General features: G+C 35.5%; 1 protein-coding gene across 1 annotated transcript in view; it reads right to left on the bottom strand.

Annotated features, from left to right (window-relative positions):
- Positions 1 to 21367, bottom strand: part of TMEM232 (transmembrane protein 232) — a 225899-nt gene that overhangs the window by 129832 nt on the left and 74700 nt on the right. The window contains 2 exon segments of the mRNA XM_027101246.1: positions 2245 to 2333; positions 2335 to 2493. Of these exon segments, the coding sequence (XP_026957047.1) occupies positions 2245 to 2333; positions 2335 to 2493 (248 nt within the window).

The raw sequence follows: 21367 nt of genomic DNA, 5'->3' as shown, positions 1-21367 counted from the left end.
AATCCTTCAAATCCTACAGGACTCTGGGTCTTAACCCCACCCCTTGCCTCTCATGCCTCCTTCTCTGACCCTGCATGTTCTCTATCTACCCTTGTCCCCAAACCCTGTGCATATGTCTCCATTGTACTTTCCATTCTCAGTATGTCTCTCCCCTTACTTATATCTTCTCCCTTTCCTTTTGATCTCTTTCATCTTTCTTTCTGCTCCTAACATTTATTTCTCTGTTCTGCTATTTTAAGCATTCCCAATATGTCGCCTTATCTCTGTCTCTCTAGGTCCTTCCTTTCTGTGTCCCAGTAGGCATCATTCATCTCCAGCTGCCTTTTTACTGTCTATTCACCCTTTCCCCCACTGTTTCTTTAATCTCCTTTGGTCAATACCCCGTTTCTTTTATTTTTCTAGTTTCTTTCTTTCTATCTTTTCCTTTAACTGACCATGATGAGAAACCAAAGTACAGTGTCCTCTCTGGTCCCAGACTGATTTTTCTTCCGTGTCTGCGGTCCTTGAAAATGTACAGAAGACATTTGGGGATTCAAAAGTAAATCTCAATACTCATAACATTTAAAGCTGGCCTTTCCATTACACCTTGAACATATTGCAATTTTATAGATATTTATAACACACGCTGAAGAACATTTTTATACTATTTATTCCTGCACCACACCTGAGACTACTAAAGTGCAGGCTGTGTGATCCTTAATCTCAGCTCTACATATACTCCTCACTGGCTTTAGAATTCTTGAAAAAATGCTTAAACCTATGTCAAAACTCTTCTCAAGCATGTGTCTATTTTTCTCTTGACTACTTGTGTGCACAAAAGGAAAACTTGCCTCCTCGCCTTGTTTTGCCCAGTTATTACCCCTGCACTAAAGTCCACCTTTGGGCAGCAACAGTCCCATGATTTTGGAACTCAGATAATGATTTAGGCAAATGCTGAGGAAGAAAACTTCCCAAATAATTTAGCATCTTCTTCAAGAAATCAGAAAGTAAGCCACAAAATAGATCAAAGAAGTAGTAACAGACTCATAAACATAAGAACAAAAATACATGAGTTAGAATCCAAAAGCTGGTTCATTGAAAAGATAATATAAAATAGATAAAATACCAAACAAACTACTTAAGAAGGGTAAAAGGGACAAAATGCAAATACACAAAATGAGAATTAGTTAAGGGGAAGGGGATAACCACAGAAACAGAGAAAATAGAAGGAATCTTAAGATGCTATTTTGTTCAATTATGGCCAAAAAATTCAGAAAAATGGAATAAAACATGTAATATTTAAAGAAAGCATAATTTGCTAAAATTGACTTAAAAATAAGGAGAAAGATCTAAAGAGACCGATATTCAGGACTGATACTCCAGATACTTTTATGGCAGGGGCCTCAAACAGTAAGAACGGAATCCAGCTGTACCTGCACGTTATGGCTGAATATAAGCCCTGCCAAGAGCCACATAAAACAGAAGAATTTGACAAAGAACTACCCTTAGAAGAGCTATAAGGTACTAATGGTTTAAGAGGAAATTCTACCAAAGCTTAAAAGAGTAGACAATTCCAAATTATTGAAATTTTAGAACATAGAAAAAGAAAATAAATGGGCATTTCGTATTTGATAAAGATATTTAAAATCAGGGAAAAATATTGAAGGGAGGTAGATCACTCAATAAATATTGCTGGGACAACTGAGTAGCCACATGGATCTATACATCACACTACATGCCAGAAAAAAATTTCAAATGGACCAATGATTAAAGTGTTCAAAATGAATCCTTAAAAGTACTAGGAGAAATGTGACAACACTTTAATCTTAAAATGAAAGAACTTTCCTAAAAAGACTTTTAAAAATCCATAAACCATAGTGGAAAATGGAGAGAAAATTTTAAATATACTTATAATTTATTATATTGACATTTTATAGACGCTGGAAGGATACACAGAAGTTAATGATAGTGAGAGATGGGGGTAAACTAGGCAAATGTAGGTCACTATGGAAGAGAGGCTTTCACTTTATTAAAACATTGATTTATATTACATAGTAATAACTATTTTAAGCATGAGGAAATACTTTCTGAGAAAGGAATACTTGCTTATGATAAAATATCTAGGAGGTGGTGGAGCCAAGATTTGAATTAAAAAAAAGAGAAACTGAGTTAAATAATGTGGCACATGATTATATATAATTTATATAACTCCAAAATGTAATATGTTAGAATAAGTGAACTATTTTGAATAGTGCTTCACTTTACCTTACAGTAAATTGTAGAATTCTCTTCTTCATGGAATCCTGCTTTTTGTTCAAATATTTCATTTGGTGCCATTTTGTCAATGGTTTTTTTCAAAGGAAGAACACAGGTATCAGTGGAAGGGAAGAATAGTTTGGAAAGTATGTTGGCAATTCTCCATCCTATATATTTGGAGAAATTTTCATCCCCTACATTTGATGAAACTTTTGTACTATAACTTGTGAAAGGATCAGTTGGGTCATTTATCTCAGCCTGTTGAAAGAAAAGAAAAAAGAACCAGTTGACATAGAATTAAATGAGAAAAAATGATGTATTATTATTAAAGTTAAAATGTATGTTTATTTTCTTTGACTAATGTCGCTTTCTTCCTATTAAAATAAGCTTTAAAAGAGAAATGCAGTTCCCTAAAAGATTTTAAAAATCATAACAAGAATTTTCAATGAAATAAACAGTTAAGCATGAAGGAGATCAGTCTTGAAATTTCAAAAATGTAATGATATAATTCCTATTTTAAATTTGTATACTTCCCACACAAGAATTTCATAAGCATTTGTAATATTTATTTAATAAGAAATTAAGCAATTAGTTGAAGTAATACAAATGTTTTATTAAGTCAGAATTTCATTTCTCTGTGCATAATCTAAACTTTCTTTGAAGTCAACAGAAAATTTCTATAGCACAAAACTTGAGTAAAGTAAAAAAACAAAAAGGGCTTTATATTTAGGTTTCATTGGAGACGTTCTAGGATTTAGATTTATATTAAATTGAATATGTCCTAATATAGGAAAAAACCTAACACAAAAATTCCACAATACTTAAGCAATTTTTATTCAGGAAAGAGCAATTTTCTGAATTTTCCTATTTATATTCAATAATATCCATGACTGATTTTTAATTATATCTTCTTTTGAGACAGCTAGAGGCATGTTTTCCTTGGCTGGTATCAGTAATAATAAATGAAGATGTAAGTTTCAAAATGTCATGTATTATACTTTTTTTTAGTGTTTAGAATATGCTAATATTAAAAACTCTCTCATAACTAAGTTAGGTGCTGCCTCCTATTATTTAAGTTCTTTCAGTTTTATTTAATATTATCCATCTTTGGGCAGCTCATTACCAGTCACTCAGGATTCATTTTAAATGTCTATAGATCCTATGGTAGAAAACAAAGGAATGAAAAACGTTTTTCTGCATATGAATAACTAACCTCTTTAGGATTCCAAGATCAGGATTAGCTCAATGAAATTACTATTTAAAGACTGACTATTGCATTATCTAGACAAAATTACAGTGGAAAAAATGAGAACAATCTTATGATAAAGATTGAAAAAATACCTTTATTTTATTAAAGCAATAAGGAAAATAGCAAAAGACAAAGTAAATACATATGGAATACTGTGAAATGATGAGAAAGAATAACATGCAAAAAACGTGTAAAAAAATACGGTGAAAATCATGCAAATAGGTAAGCATCAAAAAAAATGAAATGAGTGCTCAAAATAGGCTCAAAGTGCTAGAAAATTAATACTGACATTTAAAAAAGAGAGCTGTATTTTCACTATTTCAGAAAAGGAACTTTATCACTAGCCCTCATTGAAATATATCTATTCTTAAATATCTTTGATTTCAATTATCTCTGGATGTTGAAATCAGTATACAATTATGTTTATACTATTCTCAGTTGTGTATCTTGCTTATTAACTAGGTCAAAATCATGGAAAGAGCATTCAATTTCAAAGAAGAAATTAAATTGTGCCAAGAACACTCAGTAGCTGTTGTGATTTTTAGGACATTATTTAATGTCTCAAAGTCTGAATGTTTATCTGTAAAATGGTAATCACAATACCTGGGCTGTTTATTCTGCTTAGTTTCTCTGGATTAATTTTTTCATAAGAAAAGGTACTTCAAAATCAGTAACAACATATAGTTGCACAAACATACTACTATGAGCTCTTCCATTGCTAAGAGAATGATGAATTAATAAATGTGTAAGTGAATGGACCAACATCACATGATTTCTGGTAAAATACATTGTTTCCAGGAGAGCATCACCCTGCATTATAGAATGTTAATGCTCTTTTCGTTTTGTCTCATTTGGCTACGCTTTGCTTTCTTCCCTCCCAGTCTGGATAGGTTATATAGATCCAGATGCCAGCTCTCTCAAATAGCAAAATGAAGGCATTGCCACATCTTTCACGATGGTTCCCTGGTTGAAAGCCCAGGTTAATTTTCTGCCCTCAATGACATCCAAGGCATTCAACTTACGGAAATGTAGCTTCAAATATCGGTCAAAGGCATATTTGCCTTATCAATAAAAGGTTTTGTTTGTTTTCCTGCAGGAAAAAGCCAGGAAAGAATATGGGGCTTTGTACTTAGAAAGATCTGAAATCAGGTCTGGCGATCCCACTTACAAATTTATTTATTTATTTATTTATTATTATTATTTATTTCAATTAATTTATTATTTTTGGTTGTGTTGGGTCTTCTTTGTGGTGCGCAGGCTTCTCATTCTGGTGGCTTCTCTTGCTGCAAAGCATGGGCTCTAGAGCACGGGGGCTTCAGTGATGAGGCACGTGGGCTCAGTAGTTGTGGCTCGTGGGCTCTCTTAGAGCAAAGGCTCAGTAGCTGTGGTGCATGGGCTTAGCTGCTCCGCAGCATGTGGGATCTTCCCGGACTAGGGCTTGAACCCATGTCCCCTGCATTGGCAGGCAGATTCTTAACCACTGCGCCACCAGGGAAGCCCCCACATACTAATTTAAAATGCAAACTTGGGGAATTTAGTTAACCTCTCCAGGTCTATATTTTGTGTTTAGTTTGGTTCCATTTTGTTTTTCATTTGTGATGTGGAGATAATAATTACCACCTCAGAGTTTTGTGAGGATTCACTTAGACGACAAAGGATGATCTGTCTAGCCAATAGTGAGAAGCTCAATAGGCATCAGTTGTTTCAGGGCTACCCTAAGAAAGACACTGATGCTCTGGCTTTTATAAGATCCTTCCACCACCAATCTTGAGAACACTTGAACTAACCTCTTCATGCTGAAAACAAATTTGTTACATAGCCACTTTTATATTAACAAATCTATCAAACAGGATTATAATTATACGTCCATAGTCATCTCTATTCTAAAGAGTCTTCCTTCTCTTAAAGATATTATTCTCATTTTAAAATTCAGAGACTATGAATTTATTTATGCTAATGGTGCATAAGTATAAATCTATACTTTTTGGAAGTAAACTTACCCAAAATATGAATGACCATTATTTAGATTCCAAACTCATGAATTTACTACTATTGACTGCCAATGAATACTACCCCAAACTCCAATCTTTATACATTATTTATACATTTACATTTTTATCATGTGTGCCTATTTTCTTAGCAATGCCATGCAAGCTTTAAAATTCAGGATTTTTCTTATTCCATTGTTGAAACGACATTTTTTATTAAGAAACAAGTGGCAATTTTTATTATCTATGATAATTTTACTGATATGGTATTAAAATTGAAAAAGTGATATTCCTGAAGAATATTTCTCTCTCACATAGATTGTAGCAACATGCAAGGTCAGATACCCACCCTTCTGTCTTTATATTGGGCATAATGATGGTAAAAACCAGGATTCATTTAGGTTGGCAAAAAGATGGATGTCAGAGCAGGTGAAATTATGCAGGGAATTATGATGTAGTAGCAATACAAAAGAAAATAAAAGCCTGTCCAGAGTTCTGAATTTTCCATCAATAATTAGGGAAATGTAGTACCGAAATTTAAGCTAACTCACACTACCCTCGACATGATGGAATAAAAGAGAAAGAAATAGGATATTAAGCTACTGTGGCACAGTTTGCATTAAACTTTGTCTCCATCTCTTACTATGTCTCTGTTTTTGGTCTCCACCTGTCCTTAAGTAGTCTCAGACCTGGGAACATTTAACTTATTTGTGAAAAAAATTATAATTTTTTTTTTCAAACTTCAAAATTTAAATATAAGTGACTTACTGGTGGTCTCAAAAGGTTATTTCCTACAGGAGTTATAAAATCTCACAAAGGAGGACAGCATGAGTAACTCCTTGTTACTAAAATTGTGGTCCTTAGACAATTATTATTGCCATTACCTAGGAGCATGTTCTAAATAGAGAATTCCAGGCCCTACTCCTGAATATATTAAAGTTTAAAAAGGACTGATGTAGTAGATTAAGAAAAGGACTAGATGGGAATATCCATTTTCCCACTTTACAAGTTGTGTGATCTTGCACAAGTTACTTAACCTCTCTAAGCATGTTTCTTCATTCCTAAAATAGAATAATAATAATACTGTCCTTTCTAGGTTACTGTAAAAATTAAACACAAAACGTGAATATATTTTCTAGCATAGTGTCTGGCACACAAAAGTTCTTCAATAAATGTTAGTTCCTTGTTTATATCTAATTTTGGAAGCAGGATGACATGGAAATGACAAAGCCTTTGGGTTAAACTCACTCATAGGTGCATTCACCACCAGCTACTTCTTTTAATCTTGTTTAGACTCAGATCCTCTATCCATATGGGTGATGATGGTGGTGGGAGAGTTATAAGGCTTAGATGAGTTAATAAAGGTAAGATACTTAGCACAGTGGCTGGTGCATTGTAAAAACTCTACAAATATTTTTGTTTTCCTAAAACAACGTATCTGTTATACTGGAATTCTATTCATAAGTATTTAAAGAAACCACACTCTTTCAAAAAAACATCTCCCTTTCCATGTTTAAGAGTTTCCATTTATGTCAAAAGAAGAGCCATATGTGGGGGATGAGAGAGATCGTTATTGAGAGAATAGAGACTAATAGTGCTGTTTATTCTATTTTGCTGCTTAAAGAGTACATTAGGAAGATGGCAGCATGGGAGGATGCAGATTTCAAGTCTCCCTACAACTAAGGCACCTGCTGGATGCTGGTGGGGGACCTCAATACCCAAGGAAATGGGAGGAACCCCAAGCAACTGGGTAGAATGTGGAGGGGAGTGAGGGGGAGGAGAAGTGGAGGCCAGACAGGACCAGTGCCCCTGAGGGGTGGCTGGGAGAGGGGAGGGGTTCCCACGCCTGGCGGGACCCTTGGGAGCTTGGAGGATCAGGGGGGGAGTGCACCTAGTATTTCCCCTGCCCAATTGGGTCCTGGGAGGCCTGCTGGGCTCCCAGACCTGGTCCTCTGTTCTCCGGGGCCCCCTCTGGGCCACGTGGGTCCTAGGAGCGTAGGAGGGAGGTGGGGGGAGAATAGGAGAGGCGGATGGGGTGGGGCCCTCCGGGACTGGAGGGTCAGGGGAGGCGTGGAGGGCATTTCCCCCACTCACTTGGGCCCTAGGAAGCCTGCTAGGCTACCAGGCCTGGTCCTCAATTCTCCAGAGCCCCCTCTGACCTTGTGGGTCCTAGGGGCATGGGAGGGAGGAGGGAAAGAGGAGGAGAGGCAGACAGTGGGACCCTCCAGGACTGGAAAATCAGCAGAGGTGTGGAGTGAGTTCCCCCCACCCATTCGGGCCCTGGGAAGCCTGCTGGGGTCCCGCCTAAACCCCACCCCTACCTAAGTCCTGCGACACACAGCCAAGGCATTTTCTGGCTTTTTTTTCCCTCCTATCTTTTTCTATTTTGGTTCTCTTTTACCTTCTGGTTGTTGTTTCATCTATATATTAATTTATTTTTTCTAACATATCTGTTAGTTTTCTAATTTTATTTTATTTTTTACTCTGTAATTGTTCTGCTCCTTTTTTTTTCTTTTCTTTGTTTTGCAGACCTGCGTGGCTTGTGGAATCTTGGTTCATGACTTGGGGGTCAGGCCTGAGCTCCTGGAATGGGGGTTCTGAATCCAAACAACTGGACTATCAGAAAACCTCAGACCCCAGGGAATATTCATCACAGTGAGGTCTCCCACAGGTCCTCATCTCGACACCAAGACCCAGCTGTACCCAGCAGCCCACAAACTCAAGTGGTGGAAGCCTCAGGCCAAACAACCAGTAAGACAGGAACACAATCCCACCCATAAAAATAAAAATAAAAAAAAACTGAGATGACAAGAAAATATGTCACTGATGAAGGAGCAAGGTAAAAAATTACAAGACCAATAAATGAAGAGGAAATAGGCAACCTTTCTGAAAAAGAATTCAGAGTAATGATAGTAAAGATAAACCAGAATCTCAGAAACAGAATGGAGGCACAGATAGAGAAAATACAAGAAATGTTTAACAAAGACCTAGAAGAACTAAAGAACAGAGATAAACAACACAATAACTAAAATGAAAAATACACAAGAAGGAATCAATAACAAAACAACTGAGGGAGAAGAACAAATAAGTGAGCTGGAAGAGAGAATGTTGGAAATAACTGATGAGGAGCAGAGTGAAGATAAAACAATGAAAAGAATTGAAGACAATCTCAGAGACCTCTTGTACAATACTAAACACACCAACATTCGAATTATAGGGGTCCCAGAAGAAGAAGAGAAAAGGAAAGGGTCTGAGAAAATATTCAGAGAGATTATAGTGGAAAACTTCCCTAACATGGGCAAGGAAATAGTCACCCAAGTTCAGGAAGTGCAGCGTCCCACACAGGTTAAACCCTAGGAGAAACACACCAAGACACATATTAATCAAACTAACTAACATTAAATTCCAAGAAAAAATATTAAAAGCAGCAAGGGAAAAGCAAAAAAAAACATACAAAGGAATCCCATAAGGTTAACAGCTAATTTTTCAGCAGAAACTCTGCAGGCCAGAAGGCAGAGGCAGGACATACTTAAAGTGATAAAAGAGAAAAACCTACAACCAAGATTATTCTACCCAGCAAGGATTTCATTCAAATACGATGGAGAAATCAAAAGCTTTTCAGGCAAGCAAAAGCTAAAGAATTCAGCACCACCAAGCCAGCTTTACAACAAAAGCTAAAGAAACTTTTCTAGGCAGGAAACACAAAAGACCCACACCGAAAGCAACTAGAGAAAGAAGAACAAAGAAAATCCAAAATTATTACAAGGAAAGAAATCATAAAAATCAAAGCAGAAATAAGTGAAATAGAAATGAAGAAAAAATAGGAAAGATCAATAAAACTAAAATTTGGTTCTTTGAGGAGATAAAAAAATTGATAAACCTTTAGCCAAACTCGTCAAGAAAAAAAGGTACAGGATGCAAATCAATAAAATTAAAAATGAAAAAGAAGAAATCACAACTGACACCACAGAAATACAAAGTATTATAAGAGAATACTACAAACAACTATATGCCAATAAAATGGACAACCACAAAAAAATGGACAAATTCTTGGAAAGGGACAATTTTCTAAGACTGAACCTGCAAGAATTAGAAAATATAACCAGACTTATCACAAGTAATGAAATTGAAACTTTAATTAAAAATCTTCCAACAAACAAAAGTCCAGGACAAGATGGCTTCACAGGTGAATTCTATCAAACATTTAGAGAAGAGTTGACACCCATCGTTCTGAAACTCATCCAAAAAACTGCAGAGGAAGGAACACTCCCAAACTCATTCTACAAGGCCACCAACACCTGGATACCACAGACAACGATATCACAAAAAAAAAGAAATTTACAGACCAATATCATTGATGATCATAGATGCAAAAATCCTCAACAAAATACTAGCAAACAGAATCCAACAGCACATTAAAAGGATCATATACCATGATCAAGTGGGATTTATCCCAGGGATACAAGGATTCTTCAGCATATGAAAATCAATCAATGTGATACACCCTATTAACAAACTGAAGAATAAAAACCATATGATATCTCAACAGATGCAGAAAAAGCTTTTGACAAAATTCAACAACAATTTATGATAAAAACTCTTCAGAAAGTGGTCACAGAGGGAACCTACCTGAACATAATAAAGGCCATATATGCCAAACCCACAGCAAACAGCATTCACAATGGTGAAAAAGTGAAAGCATTTCCTCTAAGATCAGGAAAAAGACAGGGATGTCTTGTCTTTTTCCTGATTAACATAGTTGCTGAAGTCAACATAGTTGTTGAAGTCCTAGCCACAGCAATCAGAGAAGAGAAAGAAACACAAATTGGTAAAGAAGTAAAACTGTTACTATTTGCAGATGACATGATACTATACACAGAAAATCCTAAAGATGCCACCAGAACAACTAGAGCTAATCAATGAATTTGGGAAAGTTTTAGTATACAAAATAAATGTACAGAAATCTCTTGCATTCCTATACACTAACAATGAAAGATCAGAAAGAGAAATTAAGGAAACAATCACATTCACCATTGGAAGAAAAAGAATAAAATACCTAGGAATAAACGTACCTAAGGAGCCAAAACACCTGTACTCAGAAAAATACAAGACACTGATGAAACAAATCAAAAATGACATAAACATGGAGAGATATACAATGTTCATGGATTGGAAGAATCAATGTTGTGAAAATGACTATACTACACAAAGCAATCTACAGATTCAATGCAATTCCTATCAAATTACCAATGGAATTTTTTACAGGGCTAGAATGAAAAATCTTAAAATTTGTGTGGAGATACAAAAGACCCTGAATAAACAAAGCAATCTTGAGGGAAAAAAATGGAGCTGGAGGAACTGGACTCCCTGACTTCAGACTATACTACAAAGCTACAGTAATCAAGACAATATGGTACTGGCATAAAAACAGAAATACAGATCAATGGAACCAGATAGAAAGCCAGAGATAAACTGATGCACCTGTGGTTAACTAATCTATGACAAAGGAGGCAAGGGTATACAATGGAGAAAAGACAGGGTCTTCAATAACTGGTGCTGGGAAAACTGGACAGCTACATGTTAAAGAATGAAATTAGAACACTCCCTAACACCATACACTAAAATAAACTCAAAATGGATTAGAGACCTAAATCTAAGACTGGACACTATAAAAGTATTAGAAGAAAACATAGGAAGAACACTCTTTGACATAAGTCACAGCAAGATCCTTCATGACCCACCTCCCAGAGTAATCGAAATAAAAACATAAATAGGGCTTCCCTGGTGGCGCAGTGGTTGAGAGTCTGCCTGCCGATGCAGGGGACACGGGTTCGTGCCCTGGTCTGGGAAGATCCCACATGCCGCGGAGCAGCTGGGCCAGTGAGCCATGGCTGCTGAGCCTGCGCGTCCGGAGCCTGTGCTCCGCAACGGGAGAGGCCACAACAGTGAGAGGCCCGCATACTGCAAAAAAAAAAAAAAAAAAAAAAAACATAAATAAACAAATGGGACCTAATGAAACTTAAAAGCTTTTTCACAGCAAAGGAAACTATAAACAAGACGAAAAGACAACCCTCAGAATGGGAGAAAATATCTGCAAACAAATCAACAAAGGATTAATCTCCAAACAGCACATGCAGCTCCATATTAAAAAAAACAACCGAATCAAAAAAGAGGCAGAAGACCTAAATAGACATTTCTCCAAAGAAGATATACAGATGGCCAAGAGGCACAGGAAAGGCTGTTCAACATCACTAATTATTAGAGAAATTCAAATCAAAACTACAATGAGGTATCACCTCACACCAGTTAGAATGGGCATCATCAGAAAATCTACAAACAACAAATGCTGGAGAGGGTGTGGAGAGAAGGGAACCGTCTTGCACTGTTGGTGGGAATACAAATTGATACAGCCACTGTGGAGAACAATATGGAGGTTCCTTAAAAAACTAAAAATAGAATTACCATATGACCCAGCAAATGAAGCAACTGACAAAGGATTAATCTCCAAAATTAATAAGCAGCTCATGCAGCTCAATAACAACAACAAAAAAAACAACCCAATCCAAAAATGGGCAGAAGACCTAAATAGACATTTCTCCAAAGAAGATATACAGACTGCCAACAAACACATGGAAGAATGCTCAACTTCATTAATCATTAGAGAAATGCAAATCAAAACTACAATGAGATATCATCTCACACCAGTCAGAATGGCCATCATCAAAAAATCTAGAGACAATAAATGCTGGACAGGATGTGGAGAAAAGGGATCCCTCTTGCACTGTTGGTGGGAATGTAAATTGATACAGCCACTGTGGAGAACAGTATGGAGGTTCCTTAAAAAACTACAAATACAACTACCATATGACCCAGCAATCCCACTACTGGGCATATACCCTGAGAAAACCATAATTCAAGAAGAGTCATGTACCAAAATGTTCATTGCAGCTCTATTTACAATAGCCTGGAGATGGAAACAACCTAAGTGTCCATCATTGGATGAAGGGATAAAGAAGATGTGGCACATATATACAATGGAATATTACTCAGCCATAAAAAGAAACGAAATTGAGCTATTTGTAATGAGGTGGATAGACCTAGAGTCTTTCATACAGAGTGAAGTAAGTCAGAAAGAGAAAGACAAATACCGTATGCTAACACATATATATGGAATTTAAGAAAAAGAAATGTCATAAAGAACCTAGGGGTAAGACAGGAATAAAGACACAGACCTACTAGAGAATGGACTTGAGGATATGGGGGGGGGAAGGGTAAGCTGTGACAAAGCGAGACAGAGGCATGGACATATATACACTACCAAACGTAAGGTAGATAGCTAGTGGGAAGCAGCCACATAGCACAGGGAGATCAGCTCGGTGCTTTGTGACCACCTGGAGGGGTGGGATAGGCAAGGTGGGAGGGAGGGCGACACAAGAGGGAAGAGATATGGGAACATATGTATATGTATAACTGATTCACTTTTTATAAAGCAGAAACTAACACACCATTGTAAAGCAATTATACTCCAATACAGATGTAAAAAAAAAAAAAAACCACATGCACCCCAATGTTCATTGCAGCACTACTTACAATAGCCAGATCATTTAAGCAATCTAAATTCCCATTGACAGATGAAAGGATAAAGAAGATGTGGTACACATACACAATGGAATATTACTCAGGCATAAAAAAATAACAAAATTGGTTCATTTGTAGAGACATGGATGGACCTAGAGACTGTCATACAGAGTGAAGAAAGTCAGAAATAGAAAAACAAGTATCGCATATTAACACATATATGTGGAATCTACAAAAATGGTACAGATGAACTGTTTGAAAGGCAGAAATAGAAACACAGATGTAGAGAACACACATATGGACACCAAGGGGGGAAAGCAGGGGAGGGTGGTGGTGGTGGTGGGATGAATTGGGAGATTGGGATTGACATATATACACTATTATGTATAAAATATATAACTAATAAGAACCTCTGTACAAAAAATAAATAAAATTCAAAATATTAAAAATAAAGATTAAATTATATAAAAGTAAAAATTAAAAAAAGAAATACAAACTGGAAAAGAAGTAGTAAAACTGTCACTGTTTGCAGATGACATGTTACTATACACGGAAAATCCTAAAGATGCCACAATAAAACTACTAGAACTAATCAATGAATTTGTTAAGGTTGCTGGATACAAAATTAATGCACAGAAATCACTTGCATTCTTATACACTAACAATGAAAGATCAGAAATAGTAATTATGGCAACAATCCCATTCACCACTGCAATAAAAAGAATAAAATAGCTAGGAATAAACCTACCCAAGGAGACAAAAGACGTGTACTCAGAAAACAATAGAACACTGGTGAAAGAAATCAAAGATGACATAAACAGATGAAGAAATATACCATGCTCTTGGATTGGAAGAATCAACATTGTGAAAATAACTATAGTACCCAAAGCAATCTACAGATCCAATGCAATCCCTATCACAATACCAATGGCATTCTTTACAGAATTAGAACAAAGATTTTTACAATTTGTATGGAAACACAAAAGACGCTGAATAACCAAAGCAATCTTGAGAAAGAAAAACAGAGCTGGCGGAATCTGGCTCCCAGACTTCAAACTGTACTACAAAGCTACAGTAATCAACACAGTATGGTACTGGCACCAAAACAGAAATATAGATCAATGGTACAGGATAGAAAGCCCAGAGATAAACCCATGCACATATGGTCACCTAATTTATGACAAAGGATTCAAGAACATACAATGGAGAAAATGCAGATTCTTCAATAAGTGGTGCTGGAAAAACTGGACTGCTATATGTAAAAGAATGAAATTAGAATACTCCCTAACACCATACACAAAAATAAACTCAAAATGGATTAAAGATCTAAATGTAAAAAAACTATAAAACTCTTAGAGGAAAACACAGGATAAACTCTCTTTGACATAAGAGATCACAGCAAGATCCTTTTTGACCCACCTCCTAGAGTAATGAAAATAAAAACAAAAATAAACAAATGGGAGCTAATGAAACTTAAAAGCTTTTGCACAGCAAAGGAAACTATAAACAAGGCAAAAAGACAACCCTTAGAATGGGAAAAAATATTTGCAAATGAAGCAACTGACAAAGGATTAACCTCCAAAATATACAAACATGTCTTGGAGCTCCGTATCAAAAAAACAAACGACCGAATCAAAAAATGGGCAGAAATCCTAAACAGACATTTCACCAAAGAAGACATACAGATGGCCAAGAGGCACATGAAAGGCTGCTCAACATCACTAATTATTAGAGCAAGGCAAAACTGCAATTAGATATCACCTCACACTGGTCAGAATGGCCATCATCAAAAAATCTAGAAACAATAAATGCTGGAGAGGGTGTGGAGAAAAAGGAACCCTATTGCACTGTTGTTGGGAATGTAAATTGATACAGCCACTATGGAGAACAGCATGTAAGTTCCTTAAAAAAACTAAAAATAGAACTACCATATGACCCAGCAGTCCCACTACTGGGTATATATCCTGAGAAAACCATAATTCAAAGAGACACATGGGGCTTCCCTGGTGGCGCAGTGGTTGAGAGTCCGCCTGCCAATGCAGGGGACACGGGTTTGTGCCCCAGTCCGGGAAGATCCCACATGCCACGGAGTGGCTGGGCCCATGAGCCATGGCCGCTGAGCCTGCACGTCTGGAGCCTGTGCTCTGCAACGGGAGAGGCCATGACAGTGAGAGGCCAGCGTAACGCAAAAAAAGAAACAAAAGAGAGACACATGCACCCCAATGTTCATTGCAGCTCTATTTACAATACCCAGGACGTGGAAACAGTCTAAATGTCCGATGACAGATAAATGGGTAAAGAAGATGTGGTACATATATACAATAGAATATTACTCAGCCATAAAACGGAAAGAAATTGGGTCAGGTTTAGAGTTGTGGATGGACCTAGAGTCTGCCATACAGAGTGAAGTAAGTCAGAAAGAGAAAAACAAATATATTACCACATATATGTGGAATCTAGAAAAATGGTACAGATGCACCTATCTGCAGGCAGGAATAGAGACATAGACGTAGAGTAGAGAACCGACATGTGGACACGGCGGGGAAAGGGAGGATGGAACGAATTGGGAGATTAGGTTTGGCATAAATACACTACCATGTGTAAAATAGATAGGTAGTGGGAGCCTGCTATATAGCACAGGGAGCTCAGCCTGGTGCTCTGTGACAACCTAGATGGGTGGGATGGTGGTGGTGGGGAAGTCCAAGAGGGAGGGGATATATGTATACATATAGCTGATTCACTTCATTGTACAGCACAAACTAACACAACATTGTAAAGCAATTATACTCCAATAAATAGAAAAAATACATTAGGAGTATGGAAATATCATTAAGAATAAAAACAAATTTTATTTTAAAGATATCACCATGAAATGTTAACCAGCAAGGGCTTTACCTAATGAGTCAAAGGTACCCTGAATAAAGTCACATATTCATTTTAGTTGTACATATTTCATTTTGATATTTTAGGTCATATACCAGATGGCGGAAAGCATTTATACATGATGACTTTTCCTAGATGTGCCAACATATGCTGCTGAATTGCCTATACAGAAGAGCCTTGCTCATTGCAAGTCTCCATGGAAGTATTTCAAACAAAGCACATCAATTAACATTTGTTTATTATGCCACTGTGACTATATGACAGTTTTTTATTTCTTTCCCAAATACTCAGGCAACAGTTGGGTTTATATTGAATTTGTCGGATGAAGGTTCATGTTTAGGGATATTTAGAAATGTTTTCCATTTCAAATTTGCTATTAAATATCTCACCTCTCATCTAACCTCCATTAAGTATCAAATTTTATGAACAGATATAAAAAGAACTGTAGATGATAGAATGCTACTATGGATAAAAAAACATAAAAGGCATTAAAGTACATAATACAGTTAGTGAAGGATTTACCAGTGATGTAGATAAATTGAGGTATTAAGTATAAATTTTAATTTATTAAAATCAATAGTTTATCATATGAATTGCATATTTATTTTTAAAGTATAAAGAGAGAAAATCTCTCTTAATTCCATAAACATACAAGTATCATCAATCCTAGTGAAATAAATCCTTCCACTCTAATGTAGAGTAGTTTATAATTAAGGCTATGTTTCACTCTGTGTAGGTAATATGATGATTACCTTACACAAGGAAAGGTTCTGGGAGCAAGGTGTTAGGAAGGAAAGAATAAACAAAGGTTTTGCTATAAGCATAGTCATTTGCATTAACTGAAATAAAAGTGGAATAAATATTTTATTTCAGATCAAAGCATCTGAGGCACAAGCCTTCACTGTATGCACTGTATAGGGCTTTTTTTTTTTTTAGATGTTCTCTATTCACATTGAGCAGTGAGGCAGCATCTAAAGACTAACAAGGTTTTTACCACTTGTGAAAGAAAGCTTCTAACTATTTTATGCCATAGAATTTGTTCCCCAAAGAGGTATCACAGGACAATAATATAAGTGGTTTAACAGTATGTGGGAATTATTAAGTAATTTTTAAAAACTAAGCATGTTTAAAAACAAGTAACTAACCTTTGTATTCTATTACTGTAAATAAGTGTTGCCATGATAGTACCGAAAAGAAAGAAAAGGAAGGGAAATTTGATTGTATCTTGTTCATGTTGTACTGTAAAATTAAACACACCTATAAAGATAAATTATATAGAAAGTGTTCAGACTATTCCAGACAAGATAGTACAACTTTAATAATTTCAAAATATTTGCTCTAACACATTACACCTATAGACCAAATGTACTCATTCTTTTGAAATCATCTTGCTTTGTCTGATTCATATATGTGATTTAGTTGTTCAAGTTATTCTACAGTACCATTATTAACTCACTTAGGAAGGCAGCTTTTTAAAACATGAAATAAATATAAGTATCATTTTCCTCAAAGAAATTAAGCGTAAAAGGGAGTTTCAGCCTTAGAAGAGAAAAACTGAAAACTGCATAGATGCTAATCACTTTGGTCTTTTGAATAATTAGCTGTGGAGAATTTAAAGGCATTAGTTTAGACATTATTATTCCTGAAACCTAGTATAGACATTTTATTATGCAATTTACATTAAAAATATATTAGCTAAAAATAATTTGGAAAAATGCTTTATGACCAAAATCATAAACATGATGCAAGGAAAACCATTAGCTAGGAAAAGAACAAACACTGCAGTCAGACACTTAACTTTGTCATACCTATACCAATATAGAATTCTTGGCCAATAAAACTATCCTTCAAAATCAGATTGAATACAAGCCTTTTGTCAGTAAAAACTGACAGAATTAGCCACCAGCAGAGGCTTATGAAAAGAATATGAAAGGATTTCCTTTGAGCAAAAGAAAAATAATCCCATATGGAAGGTCAGCGATTCAAGAAGGAAAAGTAAGGAGAAAAACATGTAAATATATAAGTAAATCTAAAGAATACTGAGTGTATAAAACAATATTAATATGTTGGTATCTGTAAACACACACACGTAGCCATGCACACACACACAGAAACACACCCAGAGAAACACACACAGTTTAAATGCTCAACAGGAAAATTTTTTAAGAGAAAGAAAAGGAGTTAAAATATTATAAGACGATTTTATGGTCCAGGAAAATATAAATCTCCCTACATTAGAATTCAATAATAAGGGATTCATTTTGTAATATCAGGGTAACAAATAAAGGAATGTGTGACCACCAAGTAAACAAACAAAGGGGGTGGGATGAAACGGTATAATGAAAAATCTTCCTGAAAGGGCACAAAATGAGTTTTAAAAAAAGGAGACAGAACAACCAGAAAACAAGTAACAAAATGGCAACAAGTACGTAACTATCAATAATCACTTTAAATGTCAATGGACAAAATTCTCCAATCACAGGACATAAGGTGGCTGATTGGATTAAAAAACAAGACCTATCTACATGTTGCCTATAAGAGATTCACTTTTGAGCTAAACACACATGCAGACTAAAAGTGAGGGGATAGAAAAATATATTCCATGCAAATAGAAACGAAAAAAAAGCTGGGATAGCAATACTCATATCAGACAAAGTAAACATTAAAGTCAAATTCTATAATAAAAGACAAAAAAGGGCACTGTATAATGATAAATGGATCAATACAAGAAGATATAACATTCATAAACATGTATGCACCTAATATAGGAGCACATAAATATATAAAGCAAATAGCAACAGACATAAAGGGAGAAGTTGAAAACAATACAGTAGTAGTAAGAAACTTTAACAGCTCACTTACACAAATGGACAGATCATCAGGCAAAAAATCAATAAGAAAACATTTGCCTTAAGTGACATATTAGATCAGTTGAACTTAATAGATATCTCAGGACATTCCATCCAAAAACAGCAGAATACATATTGGATTCAAGTACATATGGCAAGTTCTCCAGGATAGATCATATACTAGGCCACAAAACAAGTCTCAACAAATTTTAGATAAAAATTGTATCAAGTATCTTTTCCAGTATGAAACTGGAAATCCATTATAAGAAGAAAAATGGGAAAAGCATGAAGACTAAGCAGAGTGCTACTAACAAAAACGATGGTTCAACAAAGAAATCAAAGACGAAATCAGAAAATACCTTGAGATAAGTGAAAATAAAAACAAAACTTTCCAAAATCTATGGGACACAGCAAAAGTAGTTCTAAGAGGGACGTTTATAGCAATAGAGGCCTACCACATGAAACAACAAAAATCTCAAATAAACAACCTAAACAACCATCTAAAGGAATTACAAAAAGAAGAACAAAGGCCAAAGGCAGCAGAAGGAATGAAAAAGGTAATAAGGAAATAAATAAAATAGAGACCAATAAGACAATAGAAAAGATCAATGAAACCAAGAGATGATTTTTTTGAAAAATAAACAAATTTGATAAGCCTTTAGCTAGGCTCATCAAGAAAAAAAGACAGGACACAAACAAAATAAGAAATGAAAGAGGAGAAATTACAAATGATATCACAGAAAAACAATAATGAGAGAATACTTCATATAGTTATCTGCCAACAAATTGCATAACCAAGAACAAATGGACGAACTCCTAGAAACATATAATCTTTCAAGATTAAATCAGGAAGAAATAGACAGTCTGAACAGATTTATCAGTAGAAATGAAATTGAATCTGGTAACAAAAGTCCAGGATCAGAGGGCCTCACAGGAGAATTCTACCAAACATAAAAAGGAGAGTTAATACCTATCCTCAAACTATTCCAAAACACTAAAGAGGAGGGAACACTCCCAAATTCATTCAACAAGGCTACCATTACCCTGATATCAAAACCAGACAGACACTACAAAAAAGAAAATTAAAAGCCAGTATCTTTGATGAACATGGATGCAAAAATCCTCAACAAAATATTAGCAAACTGAATTCAACAATATATAAAAAAGATCATACACCATGAACAAGTAGACTGTATTCCAGGGATTTAAGGATGGTTCAACTTACGCAAATCAACCAATGTGATATTCCAAATTCACAAAATGAAGGATAAAAATCACATGATCAACTCAGTAGATGCGGGAAAAACATTTGACACAATTCAACACCGTTCATGATTTAAAAAAAAACTCTCAACAAATTTGGCACAGAGGGAAAATATCTCAACATAATAGAACCCATTTATGAAAAACCCATAGCTAACATCATACTCAATGGTTAAAAAAATGAAAGTTTTTCCTCTAAAATTAGTAACAGGACAAGGATGCCCACTCTCACCATTTCTATTTAACATAGTATTGTAAGTCCTAGCCACAGCAATCAGACAAGAAAAATAAAAAGCATCCAAGTTGGAAGGGAAGAAGTAAAACTGTCACTATTTATAGATGACAAAATACGTAGAAAACCTTGAAGTCTACACCAAAAAAAGTTAAAACTAATAAATGAATTCAGTAAAGTTACAGGCTACAAGAATAATATACAGAAATCTGTTGCTTTTCTATACACTAATAATGAACTACGAGAAAGAGAAAGCAAGAAAACAATCCCTTTTTTTGGGTACATCCTGCATTTAAAAAAATTTTTTTTATTGAAGTATAGTTGAGTTCCAATGTTGTGCTAATTTCTGCTGTACAGCAAAGTGACTCAGTTACACACATATATACATTCTTTTTATATTCTTTTCCATTATGGTTTATCCCAGGAGACTGGATATAGTTCCCTGTGCTACACAGTAGGACCTTGTTGTTTATCCATCCTATATATAATAGTTTACGTCTACTAACCCCAAACTCCCAGTCCATCCCTCTCCCTCCCTGCCTCCCCCTTGGCAACCACAAGTCTGTTCTCTATGTCCATGAGTCGAAAACAACCCCATTTAAAACTGCATCCAAAAGAACAAAATACCCAGGAATAAACTTAATCAAGGAGGTGAAAGACCTATACTCTGAAAACTATAAGACACTGATGAAGGAACTTGAAGATGATATGAATACATGGAAAGATAGCCTGTGTTCATGGATTGGAAGAATTAATACTGTTAAAATGTGCATATTACCCAAAGCAATCTACAGATTTAATGCAATACCTATCAAAATACCAACGATATTTTTCTTAGAACTACAACAAATAATTCTAAAATTTGTATGAAACCACAAAAGATGCCCAAATGGCCAAAGCAATATTAAGAAAAAAGAACAAAGCTGGAGGTATCATGCTCCCTGACTTCAGTCTATACTACAAAGCTACAGTAATCAAAAGAGTGTGCTAATGGCAAAAAAAAAAAAAACAGACATGTTGATCAATGGAACAGAATATAGAGCTCAGAAAGAAATCTATGCACATGTGGTCAATTAGTTTACAACAAAGC

The sequence above is a fragment of the Aethalodelphis obliquidens genome, unplaced genomic scaffold (genome assembly GCF_003676395.1).
Source record: "Aethalodelphis obliquidens isolate GAN/ISIS:26980383/991018 unplaced genomic scaffold, ASM367639v1 scaffold4, whole genome shotgun sequence".
Lineage (NCBI taxonomy): Eukaryota > Metazoa > Chordata > Mammalia > Artiodactyla > Delphinidae > Aethalodelphis > Aethalodelphis obliquidens.
This window is presented reverse-complemented; position numbering and strand designations above follow the sequence as displayed.